The sequence below is a fragment of the Physeter macrocephalus genome, chromosome 9 (assembly GCF_002837175.3).
Source record: "Physeter macrocephalus isolate SW-GA chromosome 9, ASM283717v5, whole genome shotgun sequence".
NCBI lineage: Eukaryota > Metazoa > Chordata > Mammalia > Artiodactyla > Physeteridae > Physeter > Physeter macrocephalus.
Window position 1 is genome coordinate 62,840,789 of NC_041222.1, and position 19,833 is coordinate 62,860,621.

At 37.1% G+C, this 19,833-nt stretch overlaps 1 protein-coding gene across 5 annotated transcripts in view; it reads left to right on the forward strand.

Annotated features, from left to right (window-relative positions):
- Positions 1-19,833, forward strand: part of FOCAD (focadhesin) — a 319,213-nt gene that overhangs the window by 189,274 nt on the left and 110,106 nt on the right. For all 5 annotated transcript variants that reach the window (XM_024126842.3, XM_028494027.2, XM_028494026.2 and 2 more), the window contains 3 exons: positions 8,863-8,997; positions 12,493-12,543; positions 13,242-13,325. In XM_024126842.3, coding sequence (XP_023982610.1) covers positions 8,863-8,997; positions 12,493-12,543; positions 13,242-13,325 — 270 coding nt within the window. The remainder of the gene's footprint in view (positions 1-8,862; positions 8,998-12,492; positions 12,544-13,241; positions 13,326-19,833) is intronic.

Genomic DNA, 19,833 nt, shown 5'->3' on the forward strand with positions numbered 1-19,833 from the left:
TGTCCCTAGGTCTGAAGTGGGTCTCTAGTAGACAGCATATATATGGGTCTTGTTTTTGTATCCATTCAGCCAGTCTGTGTCTTTTGGTTGTAGCATTTAATCCATTCATATTTAAGGTAATTATTGATATGTGTGTTCCTATGACCATTTTCTTAACTGTTATGGGTTTTTTTTTTTGTTTGTTTGTTTGTTTTGTGGTATGCGGGCCTCCCTCTGTTGCGGCCTCTCCCGTTGCGGAGCACAGGCTCCGGATGCGCAGGCTCAGCGGCCATGGCTCACAGGCCCAGCCGCTCCGCGGCATGTGGGTTCCTCCCAGACCGGGGCGCGAACCCGGTTCCCCTGCATCGGCAGGTGGACTAGGGAAGTTTTCAAGTATAATCTCTTCAAGTATTTTCTTGGGTCCTTTCTCTCTCTCTTCTCCTTCTGGGACCCCTGTAATGTGAATTGTTAGTGCATTTAATGTTCTCCCAGAGGTCTCCTAGTCTGTCTTCATTTCTTTCATTCTTTTTTCTATATTCTGTTCTGCGGCAGTGAATTCCACCATTCTGTCTTCCGGGTCACTTATCCATTCTTCTGCCTCAGTTATTCTGCTATTGATTCCTTCTAGTGTATTTTTCATTTCAGTTATTGTATTGTTCATCTCTGTTTGTTTGTTCTTTAGTTCTTCTAGGTGTTTGTTCTTTAATTCTTCTAGGTCTTTGTTAAACATTTCTTGCATGTTCTCGATCTTTGCCTCCATTCTTCCTGGTATGTGTTTATGGGTTGTGTAGTTATCACCAGCCATATATTTAGTTGATGTGGCAGGAGTAGTTGTTAATTCCTGGCTTATGCTCGGTTCGAGGAGGAGAAATCGTCATTCCGAGCAATAAGGTTGTGTAAAAAAATCTGTGGAATTATATTATGTTTCCCATGTATGGTTGAAGATTTTGGACTCCATTTTTTAAAATAGGAACAGCTCTGGTAAACTTCCAAGTTTTCATATAAAACAATATTAATTTAGGTGGGTGGACAGAAGAAACATAAATGTCAATTTTTACCAAAGTTTGAGCACCTTGCCTAATGTCATTTTAAAAATACAGTAATTATAGGTGTCTTATGAAAGTAAATCTTTATGTAAGCTATAGGGAAGTGGAAGAATCAATTAAAATTAATTTTAATTATAGAAAAATGATTAAGGCTTAAATTCATAAAATGGATATATATTTCCCTTAACATATAACTCAAATATTGTATGTATATAGTAGGAAAGTCAGAAGTTTGGACTGAGGAAAAAAAGATTAAAAATCATCTCTAAACCAGAGTAGTATATGTATAACAAAGAAAGAGATCATACTATAGATATTCTTTTTTTTTTTTTTTTTTTTTTTTTAATGGTACGCGGGCCTCTCACTGCTGTGGCCTCTCCCGTTGCGGAGCACAGGTTCCAGATGCACAGGCTCAGTGGCCATGGCTCACGGGCCCAGCTGATCCACGGCATGTGGGATATTCCCGGACTGGGGCACGAACCCGCGTCCCCTGCATTGGCAGGCAGACTCCCAACCACTGCGCCACTAGGGAAGCCCTAGATATTCTTTTGAAACATGTTTTTATTCAGCTAGCAGTTTATCATACACACGAAGTCATGTGATAATCTACTTCTGACAGCTAATTGAATGAGCATGTGGCTATCCTGTATTTAATGAATTTCCTATTGTGGGATACTTAAATTGTTTTCTGTTTTGATTTTGACTTTTCATATGATGCACCACACTGTGATAAATTTTTTTTTAATTGAAATATAGTTGACATGCAAAATTATGTTTCAGGTGTACAACATAGTGATTCAACATTTAACTACATCCTGAAATGATCAAGACCATAAGTCTAGTAACTGTCCCCATGCAAAGTTGTTACAATATTGACGATATTTCTTGATGTGTAATGCATCCCTGTGACTTATTTATTTTCTCACTGAAAATTTGTATCTCTTAATTTCCTTCACGTGTTTCACCCACCCCCCAAACCACCCATTTGTTCTATCTATGAGTCTGTTTTTATCTTGTTTTGTTTGTTTTTTGGTTGTTAGATGCCAAATGCAAGTGAGATCATACAGTATTTGTCTTTCTCTGCTTGACTTCAGTTAGCATAATATTCTCTAGGTTCATCCACATTACTGCAAATGGCAGTATTTTATTCTTTTTTATGGCTGAGTAGTATTCCATTGTATAAATATACCACATCTTCTTAATCCAGTCATCTATTGATGGGCACCTGGGTTGCTTCCTTGTGTTGGCTATTGTAAATAGTGCTGCTATCAACATTGTGGTGCATGCATCTTTTTGAAATAGTGTTTTCATTTTTTCTGAATATATACCCAGGAGTAGAATTCCTAGGTCATATCGTAGTTCTATTTTTAGTTTTTTAAGGAACCTCCATACAGTTTTCCATGGTGGCTGCACCAATTTACATTCCCACCAGCACCGTACCAGGGCTCCCTTTTCCCCACATCCTCTCCAACATTTGTTATTTGTAGACTTTTTGATGATGGCCATTCTGACAAGTGTGAGATGATACCTCGTTGTGGTTTTGATTTGCATTTCTCTAATAATTACTGATGTTGAGCATATTTTCATGTGCCTATTAGCCATCTGTATGTCTTCCTTGGATAACAGTCTATTTAAGTCTTCGGCCCAGTTTTTATGTTGTTTGTTTTTTTGTTATTTAGTTGTATGAGCTGTTTGTATATTTTGGAAATTAAGCCCTTGTTGGTTGCATCATTTGCAAGTATTTTCTCCCAGTCCGTAGGTTGTCTTTTTGTTATAGCGATGATTTCCTTTGCTGTGCAAAAGCTTTGCTTTTAATTTTGTATCTGCTGAACAACTTTTCCGCACTTTTTTTGGGGTGTGGGGGTGTTTAAGCTATTTTGATTGAATGTTTGTTATTTTTCTTTTTTTACCTTGGAGTCTAAATTCCATTTATCTGAACAGGGGAAGGAACTGGCCTTTAAAAAAAAATCCCTCTGGTTATTTGGGGGAATAAAGCACTAATTCTCTGGTCAAAGGATATTTCTGACACATTCTTATTGTGAGTTTGCTAGTTCATGCCAGGAGAGTGTCCAACATGAAACAGATAATTAATCCGGACAGAATCTAGCAAAAGTGAAAACTGAACGTCCCTGCAGGGAGCTCTTTTGTCATTCTTTCTGTTCCTGCAGAGAAATCAATGGAGTTTACATTGGAAGATATTGTTCCCTGTAGGGGGAGGTGTCTTAGGGAAGCTGCAACTTCTGACATGGCGGAATAAAAGAGAAGCCTAAAATCCCAGGCTGCTGAGTAGTGATTCCCTTGGGTGGCTTGATAATCTAGATCAGTCTGTTTAGTAAATGCCTTTCTGTTTTTACTTGTAGCACTTATACAGTTCCAAGCCTCTTCTATTCAGATATTAGAATTATAAGTCTGTACTACAAACTGCCAAACAGTTTTTCTGTCATGCCTCCTTTAGAAATGGTATTGTGATATTAGGGATTGTTAGTATGAGAGTAGATTTACCACATCAAGTACACATATTTTTGATTCATTAAGCCATAGCTTGGGATTTAGATATGTGCCTTTACATTATTTGCCATCAACAGTACAGAAGTTGAGCAACTCTAATTATCAGAATTACTGTCCTTTAGATTATAAGGGACTTGAAAAAAGGCAACTCAGTATTTATTCCTATTTTTTTTACAACACTGCTTTGATAATACACTAGTCTCAGACATTAAAAGACTGTGAAATTGCTTAAATAAACCTATGCTAGTAATTTTTTTATACCTATAACCTTTAACCCCATATTATTAGGATTAGAAAGAATGTTATTTTTCCCATTGTTTCTGCTCCATTGATTATGGCTCCTTAAACTCCCTCTTATCCCATGTTATTAACAGAAGCATCCTGTTTTATGAATTGTGTGTGCTGAATTAGCTTAAGAGGGCTTCACTGCATGGTGATGACTTGAGTTCTCTAATTGTGAAGGCAGTTTCTTTTACCTTCATTATGAAAAGGGCAAATAAGGCAGTTTTCATAGCCTAAATGTTTTTAAAAAGCTTTCCCTCTGTTGGAGTAAAGCATCAGGACAAAAGGAGTAGGCTCTTCCTGGGAATTTCTAGAAATACCTTTTGGAGGTAAAATTAGAAGATAGGTATCTGTTCATCTGCGAAGAAACAAGTTCATTCTTACAGCTCAAGAACTGAAGCAAAGACTCTGATTCTTTTGCGATTCATTATTTTTTCCGTTGGCAAGCTTCTTTTACACTGTATAAAGCACATTTGCATACAATTGCCTCAGTATTGCCTTTATTGTTAACCTTGTGCTATACATAAAGCAGGTGTTAGTAATATTATTTCCGTTTTGCAGCTGGGGACACAAATTGAAGGAGATTAATGACTTTGCCATAGTCCCACAGCTACCAAATGGGAGAACCTGGGGTTTCTGACTCTAGTCATGTGCTCTTTACAGTATATCATGTTGCATTGGATCTTCGTAATCTGTGCTGTTTAGTGTCGCTAAGGTTCTTGTGGAAGAATAACATGGGAAAAGTATCATTCTCCCCAAGAAACAAAAATGGCAACAAAATATACATAATGTAAGCATTCCGAATGGAGTGAATTCTCCAAAATCTCATAGACAAACTAAGCAAGATGTTCTGAGTCATTTATCGGTAAATATTCATATGCTATATATGCATAAGACCTAGGTATTGTTCCTTCTATTTTATTTGTTTTTGCTTGTTTTGCCCTTACTGTTGAATTGTGGACTTAGTATTGTAGGCTGATAGTTTTCCTTCTATTTTATTTGTTTTTGCTTGTTTTGCCCTTACTGTTGAATTGTGGATTTAGTATTGTAGGCTGATAGTGTTGTAGGCTGATAGTTTCTGTGGATTTAGTATCATAGGATTTAGTATTGTAGGCTGATACTGTTGAATTGTGGATTTAGTATTGTAGGCTGATAGTTTGTGGATTTAGTATTGTAGGCAGTTAGCACTTTTAAGATCTTTATTGTAGGCTGATACTGTTGAATTGTGGATTTAGTATTGTAGGCTGATAGTTTGTGGATTTAGTATTGTAGGCAGTTAGCACTTTTAAGATCTTATTGCACTGTCTTTTGGTCTTGTTAATTTTAAAAAGTTTGTTGTTACTCTAAATTGCTCCTTTGTAGATAGCCTGTATTTTCTCCCGTTTATCTCTGAACATTGTCTCTTTGCCTTTGGTTTTAAACAGTCATAATGTATAGACATATAAACTTATTTTTATTTTATTTTTCTGTGCAAATCATTTGGGTTATGTATTATGGGAGTGCTTTTTGAGAGTGGTCCAGGTGCCCCCAGCTCACTGCCATTTTTTGTTAACTTCTCAGCTCATTGGTTTCTAGTCCAACCATTACACTAGGGTGCAGCCCTTCAAGGGTGCTGGTTTTATGTGGGGGTCTCAGTTACGACTCCCTTTCATCTATAGGATAAAGGCAGTATCTCCTCTTACCATGTGGACATTTAAACTCAAGCTATTAGGTTATGAAAACTGACAACTTCCTTTCAATACCACAATGCAGGTATTTCCCTCTTTGTTTCCTGCACTGGGTAATTAACCCGACCCCCATTTTTCCTTTTTGACTCAGCTATATATAAAAGAATTTTCTTCTTTATCAGTCATTTCAAGTATGGCCCATCATGTTGTTGGAGCCAGAAGTCAGTCTATTTTTTGAAAACAGACAAGTCATTGGGTAATAAACAGTAGAGCTGAAACAAGCCAGTAAAGACCTGGAATATGAGTTTGACTAATCTGACAATAATATGACAGATTGCACAGGTCAACAGGCTGGTGGATCAAATCCACAGGGTTCTAGGAGATGGACATAGCAAGATAGTAATAGGTTGAATCCAAAGCCCTCAGGGCTGGGAGATCTCTAAGATCTAGTCAAGAATAGCCCAGGGTTGGGAAGGTCAAAGGAAGCAGGCTTCTTTATTAGAGGCTTCCCTGCTCCTGATTATGTATAGGCAAGCCTGGATTTATGTATATTCCCTGGAGGTATACCTTGCTTACATTTAAGGCACAATTCATGGCTGGGATTCTGGAATATCTTCTCATATTCAACATGTAGAGTACCATTTCAGGCACTAGTTTTCAAACTTTCTAGGAAGAAGACTTTTAAAAAAATTAGCAAACCTTTGAAAATACTTAGAGGATATAGCCTCACTCCCCACCCACCATCCATGGACAGGGCAAGCCCTTTTTGTACTCCCATAATTGGTGGCCAGAGATCTTTTTTGTTGATCTGCAAAGTGCATCAGAACATGTATGAGACCATACTTCCTCCTGGTATTTTGATTTACAGAAATGTTTGAATGACAAAGGTGTTGTTAGCAGACCTTACATATGAGTTACAGTCCTTTTTCCGTCGTGCCTGCAGGATATTTCTTTCTAGATGTCTTTCCATCCGCTCCAGTTAAACATATCCATCCCCCATCTCCTGCAAAGGTTCTCCTTCCGGTTTCCCCTCCATTTAATTATGTTGCTTTTTATTCACCCAGGTCGTCTCTAGGCCCAAATCATCTCACTTCGTTCTCCAAGTCCTTTTAATTCTTTTATTCTCTGTCTCAGATTTACCATTCCTCAGGCTCCAGTACCATCAGTAGTTGATAACTACTGATAATCTAATATAGTTATTACTGTGCTAGACGAGCGGGCGGTGGGGGGCGGTGAGAACTGTAAGATGTGGTCATTGTCTTTACAGAACTTAATATCTAGTTGAGAAGACAATTTATATTCACAGAAATAGTGAACAATACCAGGCAGTATGGAATTAAATGCTAAGTTGGGTAGTACAGAGTTTTAAGTGCTAGAAATTAGAGGAAAGGAAGGGATAAAATGAGGGCCTGAATTTTAAGAGAAAAGTTAATTGTAGAATTGAGATTTGAACTGTCTTGAAACAACGTAGGTTGGAATTAGATAGGAATTTAAAGTGAGGAGAAAGCGTGGATAATTAGTGAGTATATTGAGCATATGATTTTTGGAAAACTTTTGAGGCTCTTTATGTCAGGGACTACTGACAAATAGGAATTAGAGAGGTTCATGACTGCTTTGAGTTTGGCTATAAGACTACCAGAAGAATCTTTCAAAAATAGTATTTGAATTTAGTTTATTCCCCAACTCAGAAATCTCTGGAGGCTTCCTTTTCCTTTTGATTCTGATCCAAACTGCTTTGGTATTCTAGGTACTCTTTGATCCATCAGCCTTGCTTCACCAGGACTCGTGCTTTTTATGTCTACAGCTTGCTTTATTTGTGTTTGACTTATGCTTTCCATTTCCTTGTGGGATGTCTGCCTGATTTCTTTCCATTCCTTCTTCAAGTCCCATCTCTAGACTTTTTGCCTCCTGATACTGTAATGATTCCCACCCACTGAAATAGCTTTCCTCCCTGGGTTCCACCTGAAACTGTATTCTGTTGAAAATAGTTCAAAATCTAATCATGCACCTTTTGTTTCCCAGTGATTTAGAATTACAGACATTTCTCTTCCTTTTTGATACGATGGTAAATTCTTTGAAGGGTTAGATTATGTTTTGTATTTTATTGTTCCTCTTAGTGCTGTATACTACTCTGGGTATATACTCGATGTTGAATTGATAGCTTTTAAAGAATTGGTTTCTTTTTTATTTCAAATACTGATGATTTGTAATATTAGAGCTACTTTGTATAAATGTACCTACTGTCATGCCTGACAGTACTGCCCTTAGTGAATGCTAGTGGAATCCAAATTTGTAGTGGAGCCCAAGTCAAAGAACATTTTTCTGCTGTTTCACGGAAAGTGGAAAATAAGAGCAAAAGCACTGAATCCAAGTTTTCTGTGATACTCTTTCTGCTGTCTTCTTTGAGTCTCTCCTTAATCTGTGTCTTTAAATATATATTATTCATTTATCTTTGACATCTTTTCACTTGTTAACTCATGTAGAGTTTCCTAAATAATTTATGTTTGTAGATGAAGGTAAATTGTGTGCGTTAATTGAAGCTTAAGAGAAGAGATTGTAGTGGTTTAGAAAGATTAATCCTTGTTATAAACTCTATCTGATTGATCTGTGTTGCCACTCTCCCTGCCTGAGTTTTAAAATTTTAATCAAATATCTGTAAGTGAAGAAATCATCCATTGTAGTTAGAATTGAACTTAAGAAGATATTTGAATATCCTTAAAGCCAGGTCTTGAAATGGTTTGAGAATACTTCGTTTAAGGGAATTGGGTCAAACTAACAATAACATTTTTGTTAGTTTTATTTTAGCATTTAACAACCTCTTAAAAATCTGAAATGACTTTTTAAACAAAGTTTTAAGTTATTATTTTAAATAATAAAATTATTCACCTACCTCATTTGGAAGTTTGTAAGATGATTTGAGAGTGTTTGATTTATGTATGCTAACATCCCAATTTTCTGAGTGGTGATACGGTTTCAGCAAGACTGGAAAACTATGAGAACTGTGAATACCTGGATTTAGAAATGTTCTAACATTATTTTACCCTTCTTGGTTTCAGAGAATGGCTATTCAACAATGTTTGTAGCTAACCTGGAGTGAATTTTGTGTGTATTTGTGCATGAGGGAGAGAGACAAAGCTTTGCTTCTTTGGTTAATCAAAATAAAGTAAAAAAGCAGTTGTGTGAGGCAGGCTGGATCTTCTTCAACAACAGTTTATATTAGTTTAAATAATTTCTTTTGAGGGGTGATGATTTATCAGATCTTAACTGCTAGGAGTGTTCTTGTTCTTAAGTTTCCTTATAATGAAAGACAGTACTCTTTACTAACGGCGTCATATGAGCTGGGATTTTGTTAGGCATTGACTTTTATATTTGCTTCACAGGTGGTTTGTATTCGCTCCACTTGGAATGCTCTCTCTCCAAAGCTGAGTTGTGACATGAGACCTCTCATTTTGAAGACCCTCAGTGAACTGTTTTCTCTGGTTCCTTCCTTAACAGTCAATACAGCTGAATATGAGGTATGCATTCAGAGCTCAATAAGTTGTCTGTTTCTACATTGGGAAGACATGTGCTTTATCATAACTTTTGGAAAAAAATATTCGTAATCTTTTGTTTGCCAAAAATCATTTAGCACTTTTTGTTCTGTGAACATGTTGATATCTTTATGGACTCCTAGGAGTAGGAGGATATCCACCCTTATCAGTCCTCTGTCTTTGAGATTTATTTACGTGAAGGATGCCAAGTTTTTATTATGAAAGTATAGTCAAGATTTTTAAAAGCCCATATGTTAAAATAGTGTTTCTAAAATAATAGAATTCACGAGGCCAACAGTTTAAATGCATTTTGTTGGTGTTTTAAATTCTAAAAAGTGTTACAAAGGCTTTAGTAAGGCAGGGCAGACTTCTGAGTAGTATAGACATAGTGTCATTTGTGTTTTTTTTCTAGCTTAGGCATAGAGATTTGCTTTTTTACATGTTAGTTTACATTTTCTATATATAGCTTTGCTTTTCATGTATACTCTTCAATGAAGACGATTGTAAAATCATCCTGTCCTAGGAGAGGAAAATAATTTTATGAACTAGGCAGTGTTTGTCATTGTAATGAATTGAAACACTTGGTGGAAGATGTTTTGCTGTAAGATTCACGTATTTCTGTTTAACATTTTCTTTGTTATCTCTTCTTTGAATGAAATGAGAGGCTGGCAGATTCATTTATATCTCCACTTTTGTAGCCATATCCCCTTTCAAGCTCACCTTTTTATTGACTTTTCCTTCAAAGAGCCTCAATTGATTTCCACTTGAAGTCTTGGTGAACCTTTAGTTTGATTTAGTGCTTCACAGACTTTGATAAACTGGCCCTCTGTAAGGTTCCAAGAATAGTCCCTTACTTGTTTTAGATCACATGATAAGACAGGATTGTAGGATAATACTTCTAATCATTCTAAATGCTACACAGTGAATAAAATCAAATTTGTCCTTACCAAGGACACAATATAAACATAATATACATATATATATATATATACATAATATATATTCAGAACCTAGTTGAATGAATGAATGAACCAATACAGGATATTGTAAGTTTATTCTCACATTTGGGCTTTTGTTTTGGGGTATTAAAAAAAGAATCAATTCGAGACTCCTAGAGTATATAGTTCACCAACAGTCTTTTTTATGGCCACTGTTCGTGGGTACATACCCTATGTTGTCAGAAAGTCTGCCCGGCTACTGATAAGGAGCCCAGACTAAAACACAAAATAAGGACTTTGTATGCAGTGATACATATATTTATTTTCTGTCTTCAAGGGCTGAACTCATATACCTTTGTATTGCTTGTACTTTCAGTTTTTATTACATTGAATTTATGAAGTGGCTTGTGTGTTTTTTATGTTTGCTTACATTGGTAAGCTGTAAGTTAAGTTGTCTTTTGGACTATTTTTTTTCCTTCAAATTTTACATTACTTTTCAGTGACATTTTATTTTGGTTTATCTTCATGCTTATAATAACATTAGGATTCCTCTGTTGTTCAGATAGATGGCTTTGGGACCATTTTATCCATCAGTTTCCTCCTAGTAGGGAGATTTCTTCAGTGACCAGAGCCCACTTGGCAGCAGAAGGAAAGAAACGTAGAGAAGACCCCTCTCCAATCTGTTGCTCTGTCTCTCCCTTTCTCCCCACCTCCCCCACTTTCTCCCTCCTTCCCTTCCTTTCTCCCTCCCTCCACCTTTCTCTTCCTGTGTGTGTTTAAATAATTTGTTTTCTATTAACTGCTTAGAGTTTGTTTGTATGTAAGCCCGAGTTGAATATAGTTTTCCTAAAGCATTTCTTAGGTCATTGCTATCCCTAGTCACCTCATATGCCTTGTGTTTACCAAAAGTGAAGTCCAGTTTCTTTATATGGAGCCAATAAGTTCTTTTAGAATTGGCCTCATTCTGCTTTTCCGCCTCCTGCACTCCAGGAAAACCAAACCATTGTAGATTCCTTCTCTGCTTCCAAATTTTTCTATTGCTTTTCCTTTGTTCATGTTGTTCTCTCTGTCTAGAATTACTTTCTTTTTCACCTCTAATTTTAAAGTCTATTTTAGGAAATAAAGAATTGGTTATCCCATCCTTTGAGAATTTTTTTCAACAAGAGTCTATTGCTCCCAAAGTTCTTTATCTATACTGTCTTAAGAACATTTATTTCTACTTTATACTATAGGTATATGTATATATTTTCTCCATTAAAATATAAGCTTGTTGAAAATAGAGTCCATGTTTCAATTTGTATATTTTCTGAATTGCTTTGCAAAGTGCCTGATAATTCATTCGACTCAGAATATATTTATTAGAACTGTGCTAGGCCTTAGAGATACTAATAAACAATAATAGACACTATTTTAAGTAGTTATTATATTCCCCAGTGCTCTTCCAGTTACTTTATATCAATTAGTTCTAATATCTGATAGGAAGTTATTATTTTTCATTTTATAGAGAAAGAATCTGAGGTTTTAAGAGGTCTATCCATTCATTAAACAAATATTTATTGAGTATCTGCTACATGCAAGACAAGTAACTGAACCAACACTGTAGTTTCTAAGTGAAAGCTGTTTTCTAAACCCAGGACTTTCTGGCTCCAAGGCTATATTTTTCCATTATACCATGTTGTCAGTCCCTGCCTCTGAAAGCTCAAAAGTTGGTAAAGGATATAGACATAAGCAATAATAATTATAATAACATTTGATGAGTACAGTTACTCAAAGGGCTACGAGAGTGTGGTGGTGGAAGTGACAAGCATTCTTAGGAGAAATCTAAGGAAACCTTATTTAGTTGGTGCTGTTAGACTAGGATCGTGAAGAATTAACAAAATGTTGCTTTTCATTGATGTTTTTAAGAGAATAGGCAAACACAAGGAGGTATAGAAGAACCTCATATGATTTAGCAGGGCAAGAAGTTAGATGTGGCTGAAATTAAGAAGACATTGAGTGTTGGAAGATAAATGGCTTTTTATGCTCAATTATTTATTAAATATTTGTCATTTGAGGAACTGGGCTTTATATTCTTTATGTACTGGCCTTTGAAATGAGAAAGACAGCCACTGCTTTAAGGAGTGTACAGGCTAGTAGGGAGTTGACCACATACACAGATAATCACATTAGATGCTAAATTGTGCCATGTGCCATATGGCCGCTTAGAGAAGGGAGAGCTCTCTTCTGGGTAGGCGGTTAGGAATAGAGGCATGAAAAAGGAGAGTGACATTTGTACTAAGACTTGAGAGATCAGTAAGAAATGGTTAGGTTTCTAAATTCAATAATCTTAAAATCTCACCTTGTTTAACATATCCATATGTTTAGATGTGAGTCTGTTTCTGAGTATTTTCTTTTTATGAATGATGTATAAGTACAGATTAAGTCAGTTACTAGTGGTATAATTTTTAAAGTGATTTAATTTCCACATTTGCTACCTTAGATTGTTCACTCTCAATTTTATCTTTGTCTTAAAATTTTATTCTGTTGTTTGTTGATTTTTCAGAATTTTAAAGTTCAAGTCCTCAGCTTCCTCTGGAACCACACTCAAAACAAGGTACTATCACAATGGTGTCAGTGAAACAGAACCAAGCTGGGGGAAGAACTGTGAAATAAAACTCTTAGGATAAAAATATAACTCCCTTGAAATGATGCCTTCTTGATTTTAAAAGAATTGTGACTATTAATAAATTTAGGTTTTAAAAATTATTCTTAATTTATGCCAGTTAATACATTTTCACCATAAAGTGCACTTGTTACTTTGTGACACTGACAGATATGAAGAGGGACTGTTGCCATTGTCTCTCCTTTTAAAGGTCCTTCCTCTTTCCTGCTTTGCCCCTCCCCCACCGATAAGCACATCAAACAAAAAGTCCGTTCCATTTTCTGTTTGTTTGTTTTTGGTTTTTTAAAAATTTTTATTGGAGTATAGCTGATTTACAATTTACAATACAAAATCTATACCCTCGTACTCCTTCCGCTAAACCGTACCACCTCATGGGGACTTGAGCAATTAGGAGTTATTTTATGTTTAATGTCCCAACTAGGATAGAAATGTGGTTTTTCTGATGCCTCTGTCCGGTGCTGTTTTCTCTCTATTTTTAATTGGGACGTACTAAGCAAGGCTTGAATACCATTTCCAAAGCACTGACTATAGAACTTTGAGGTTGGTCAGGGAAGATTTTCTTTCTGTCTCCAGAGTTGATGTTTAATATATGTTGTTTCTTTTGTTTATCTTACTTTTACTCTATCTAGGATCCAGTTGTAGCAAATGCTGCATATAAATCTCTGTCACACTTCGGTGCCAGGGAGCACACCATTCTTCATCTGCCTGAAAAGGTAGGTTTTTCTGCTTTCTTACCGGTATCTCTTTACTGCTACGTTTTATAATTTTACTTATATCCCCCGCTTAGGGAATTCTTACCTGTACCTCTAGATATGTTGTCCATAAAAGATAAGAATTTATATTTATAATTTGTTTAATCTGTAGTAGATTGTAGAGGTCTTAGACTTCACAGATAATGAACTGAAGCAGATGGAAGGTGAAAATGAAATCTCTATAAGGTGATTTGGTGTATGACTGCATTGCCCTGTGCCCAGGGCAAGGTCTGTGTCACTTTAGGAACCACCTTACCCAGTTACTGCACCGTCTTGAACTTCACATCCAAGCACGGCCTGCACAGAGTAAGGTTTTCTACCACCTGGGCAGCCAGAGATCTTTATTTGTGATATAGAATTGAAGTGCCGTCTGAAAAAAATCTGCTATTTATTCGTTTACTTTGTAATGATATATAGGTTAGTCCCAGAGAACTGGATGAAGAAAGTATCACTCTCTTTTAAGGGTTAACACACTGTGTGATATTATCTTAGTTTTTAGACTAAACTAAAAACATACAACCTTTTCTACTACCTACCTAGTATTACCAGCTTTAAATTATTAGGTTATATTACGGAGTTAAGTGTATGATTTCTTTCTTTTTAAAAAATATTTATTTATTTATTTATTTAATGGCTGCATTGAGTCTTTATTGCTGTGCGCTGGCTTTCTCTAGTTGTGGCGAGCGCGGGCTACTCTTCGTTACACTGCATGGGGCTTCTCATCATGGTGGTTTCTCTTGTGGTGGAGCACAGGCTCTAGGCACAAGGGCTCAGTAGTTGTGGCTCGCGGGCTCTAGAGTGCAGGCTTAGTAGTTGTGGTGCATGGGCTTAGTTGCTCCACAGCACGTGGGATCTTCCTGGACCAGGGCTTGAACCTGTGTCCCCTGCATTGGCAGGCAGATACTTAACCACTGCGCCACCAGAGAAGTCCCTAAGTGTATGATTTCACATTTAGTGTGACTGCTAATTAAAAGGCATACAAATGGTTATTTAATGCCGTTAGAGTGTAAGGAAGACATTGTGTTAGAAGAAGTTATGCGTAACATTACCCAGAATCTGTCCTTGAGGTGAAGTGGCAAGTTTTATTGTGAATTTCTTGGGATCCTCAGGCATTAAAATGGGTTGACTTTTTCGTCTGGGTTGAGCTTATACAGAGATTAGATGCCAGTAGGAACCAGGCAAACTTCTGTTTGTTGAATTGAATTGGAGGGACTGAAGATAGGCTCTTGTAAAACCAAATCCTAAGTGAGGCAGGATTTCCCGTGTCACTGAGAACTCGAAGACAGATCGGCCAGCTTGTTGTGCAGTTATCACAAACAGGAAGCCGTAACAAAAGATGTCCTATGACACGTAAAATTTTAAAAGATGGGATTTCAGACTACACCATGGTGACTAGCAATACCCATAGCTTCTGAAAAAAAGAGAGAGAAAGGTAAAGAAAAAGGAAAAAATTACATGTAAATTTGGTATGTAAGCTCCTACCAACAGATTAGCTACACTATCTGGAAAGATACTTTTTCTTATTTTATATATATACATATATATATATTTTTTGGCTGCACTGGGTCTTAGTTGCGGCACGTGGGATCTTCATTGCCACGTGCGGGATCTTTGTAGCAGCACATGGGTTCTTAGTTGTGGCATTCATGCGGGATCTAGTTCCCTGACCAGGGATCGAACCCTGACCCCCTGCACTGGGAGCGCAGAGTCTTAACCACTGGACCACCAGGGAAGTCCCTATATTATTTTAAATAAGCAATTGGTAATTTAGATCACAACATAATGATTACATTTATTTTTAGCTATTATTACTGAAACATTCCAGCAGGAATGATAGCTTTTATTAAATAACTCCCATATACTCTTGACTGTTTAGTCTCTACCTCTTTAAATATTGTTATGTTTCTATTTTATCCTACTTGAGGGTTATGTTTAGTTTCTGGTTGTGTTTGTTAGAGTTATTACTCAGCTAAGTGCTGTATGCAGTCAAATATTAGATACTTTCTTAATCTAACTCTTCTATATCCTCTGATCCCTGAATAACCATAAATAGCTCTTTATACCTTGCAACATAAAGGGTAGTGATGTACTATATACGCTTGGGTTTTCACCAGCAGAGTGTGAAGAGCTGTAAAGGAAGTCTCTAAGACTTATTTTAGCCATGCTTTTCAACATTTTTTCTGCCCTAACCCCCTTCTAGGATGTGATTCCCTCTCATATGTAACAGAGGTTCACTACCGTGGATATTCTTAACTGAGATTAAGATGAGAGGACATATGGTTTAAAAGAGTCCACCCCACTTCAACCCCCAGTTTCTGATATAGAGGACCTTCCTCCTCATGGAGAATCATTACTTCCAAGACCACACCATGCATTGTTCTTCTTTTTATTAATTACTGATTTTCAGTTTAGCTGTTTGAATATCTAAGAACTAAAAGTCCAGAACATGGTCAGTATGTTCATATTCCAAACAAGTCCCTAAAGCCTAAGGGTGCAACCCAGTCAGATCCGACCTCTGTTTTGTAGATAGTGGTAGTGATGTGAAACTGTGGCTCACTTTCTACAAAAGCATACTTTCAACTGTTTCAAAAGTCTCTGCCAGGTAGAGACTTCTCTAGTGTAAAATCTAAGATTCCTCCTTGTTGTCAGAGTTTACTCACTCTGCACCAAGGGCAGTTTGGTTTACTTACAAAACTGAAGGCTACTTGTATACCTTTCCAGTGAAAGGTGTACAGTTCTCTTTTTCTATTTGTGGAAACTTGTGAAATAATCTTTTAACAGAACATATGGTGAATTTCAAGTAGAATTTTTTTTTTAAGATACAGTTTTTTAAAAAGAAAATTTTTTTTAAAAGATATTATCCACATGGTTACTTTCGTGGATTATAATTCAACTACTTTTGTAAGTACACCTTTAAATTTATTAAAGATTTCTTGTTCATTGCTGCATCAACTTAAACTGTGAAACTTGTTGAAAGAAAGCTAACAGGCTGGTAAAACAGAAGGCATTAAAGGAGTGACAGACGTCAGAAGGAAGATTTAGGGTTAAACGAAACAGTACCATCTAAGGTAAGATGGAAAATGTCAATGGAGAGTAGAGCTGAACGAGATATCATGTGAGTCAGGGATTTGAATAGCAGATTCATTAACTCATCTTTCTTGTCACTGGTTTGTTATTAGGAAGTTTTGTGGGATTGTTGATGATAGACACTTAACACTTGCATTGGTTTAATGATTATTTATTGGACATATACTAAGTGCTAGGCTGTCTTATGAGCTGGGAATGTTGAATGAAACCATGTGTGAGGTGAACGTGATAACCACTACACTACGGAAATAAGGCCGGTGAATGAATCCATGTGTCTGTTGGTTTGTAAAAATATTATTGTTAATCACTTGAAACATGCAAGTCTAAAGTTGGTCAAAAAATTTTGGGGGGGCTTCTTTGAGGACCCGTTGATTTCAGTGTTAAAAAATAGACACGAATGATTTTTCCCTTTTAGTTTGTATTTCTTTGTCTTTTTAGCTATTTATCCTTCTCCTTTGCCTTCTCTAGTGCCCCCTGACACCCCCAAAATGAAACAAAACAGAAAAACCAAAAAAACTATAAAGAATTGTTTTTCTGGTAAAACAGTCAGTAATGGATAAACATTTAGGTTGACTCTTCTCTCTGACTTGGGTTCTTTAAAAAATACTTGGCTGCTTAAAAATTAAACTTTTTATTATAGAGCTCTTAAGATAGATTGTGTTGTTGATTTCTGGAGTTAATTTGAGAAGTGAGTAATATAAAAGAATTTATTATGCACCCTGGGTTGGTATTAATGTGGTGTAACCTGTTCCGCTTTGATTTAAGTGAATGTCATTGCTTTCATCAGAAGCTGTTTCTCTTTTTAAATGAATTTATGCAGATACTTAACGAGTTCCAAATAAATCCTCTGTTTATGCACAAACTCCTGGATTTTCTTAGGTTGCACACACAGAAACGTGGTTGAAAGGTTATCTGGCTCAGAAAATGTAGTAAGTAAGGCATTTTGTAGGATAAGCTTTCCAATATTCAACTTAAAGCAGATTTTAAAAGTAATTTATCATTTTATATTTGGCCCTCCCTTTAAGTTTCTTCAACAAAGCTTAGCTATAATTGGAAGGGTGTAGTTGGTGTGTATATGTGCATGTGTGTGTGTGTGTGTGTGTGTGTGTGTGTGTGTGTGTTCTAAATAGACAGTTTTTTCCTGAATGTTTGAGTAGCTAATGTAATATAGTTAGCAACATTTTATAATTTTAACAAGTACTTTTTCATATGACTTCCCTTGATTTTCCTTAGTTGTATTCACGTTGATCTTATTCACTTGTTGCACACAAACAAAGGGAAAAGACTGGGACTAGCATAGGGAAACTGGAACAAATACTTCTTTAAGAGATGAGCAGAGGAGTAGGGAAATGCCATGAAACCAAAGTCTAACAATAAGTGCTACTTAGTTCAGGAGAATCAGCTCACCTTTGAAGAAACAAAATTGAAGGTGTAATCATACCATTATAAGTAGGCAGAGTATATCATCTATACTTAAATTACAGTACATTGGGGCTTCCCTGGCGGCGCAGTGGTTAAGAATCCGCCTGCCAACGCAGGGACATGGGTTCTAGCCCTGGTCCTGGAAGATCCCACATGCCGCGGAGCAACTTATGCCCCTGTGCCACAACTACTGAGCCTGCGCTCTAGAGCCTATAAGCCACAACTACTGAGCCCGCGTGCCTAGAGCCCGTGCTCCGCAGCAAGAGAAACCACCGCAATGAGAATTCCGTGCACTACAACGAAGAGTAGCCCCTGCTCACTGCAACTAGAGAAAGCCTGTGAGCAGCAACGAAGACCCAACGCAGCCAAAAATAAATAAATAAAATAAAATAAAATAAAATTACAGTACATCTCTAGTGTCTTTGTTAACATATATGTGTATGTACGATGCAGACATATGTTGTTTATCGCACAGCAGATAAATTAATATAGGGGTGCAGTTATGTGAATGCAAAATTAGACAACTTAAGATGGATGAATGGATCTTTTTTTTTTTAAATCCCCAACCTAGTAGGTCTTCTTTAGTGGCTCTCGGAAATATTGATGGCCTGGGTACTGTGACTCATTGAGCAGTTAAACTGGATAGGCTAAAATGTGTGCAAAAAAGATCAGATTCCTTTTATACTACATAATTCTGAAGTTGGGAGCATTGGTCACTTGACCTAGTTCATCCACCAGCTGAGGTCCCTCTGAAGGTGGGGGCAGCTTCCGCCTCTATTTCCTATGTTTCTGCTTGTGCCACTGCCTCTTCTGCTGCCCCTCCTCCAACCCACACTCTCCCCTCCCCTTTCCTCTCTTTCCTATCACCTCCCTTCCTCCTTCCTTTCTTTTAAAATAACTTTACTGAGATGTAATCCGCATTCCATACAATTCACCCATTTAGAGCATGCAATTCAAGTAGTTTTAGTGTATTCAGAGAACTCTGCAACTAATCACAGAGCTGCCACAATCTAATTTTAGATCGTCTTATTAGCAATCAATCCCCATTACCCCTTTCTTTCCCCCCAGCACTAAGCAACCTTTAATCTACTTTCTGTCTCTGTAAATTTACCTGTCCTGAACCTTTCCTATAATGAAAGCATATAGCATGTGTTCTTTCATGACTGGCTTCCTTCACTTAGCATAATGTTTCCAAAGTTCATTCATGTGGAACACATATCTGTGCTTCATACCTTTTTATGATTGAATAATATTCCATCGTGTAGGTGTGCCATATTTTGTTCATATGCTCATGGACATTTGAGTTGCTTCCATTTTTGCTATTACAACTAATGTATTCACATTTGTGTGCAAGTTTTGTGTGATCATTTGTTTTCACTTCTCCTGGTCATATACCTGGGAGTGGAATTGCTGGGCCAGACAGTAACTCTGCATTTCACTTTTTGAGAAACTGCCAAACCGTTTTCCAAAGGGGCTGCACCATTTTACCTTCCCACCAACAGTGTGTGAGCATTCTGATTTCTCCACATCCTCACCATCCCTATGAGTTTTCATATTAGCTTAAGTGTTTACCACTGGCTTCCACCTCCCTGAGTCTCCTATCACTTGTGAATGTGACATGTAGCAGAGCTTCCCAGTGCTCTGATGCTCTGGTGCAGTATCTGGTGTTATTCATGTAGTCTCCAGCTGTAAGCATTGTTGTCTGTTTCCCCCCATATGCTGTTCAAATATTATTTTCAATTTGTACTATGATGTGTAAAAAGTCAGGAAGCAAGGTAAACAGATCCAGAACCAACTCTTTTTTTTTTTTTTTTTTTTTTTTGCGGTTCACGGGCCTCCCACTGTTGTGGCCTCTCCCGTTGCGGAGCACAGCACAGGCTCCGGACGCGCAGGCTCAGCGGCCATGGCTCACAGGCCCAGCCGCTCTGCGGCATGTGGGATCTTCCCGGACCGGGGCACG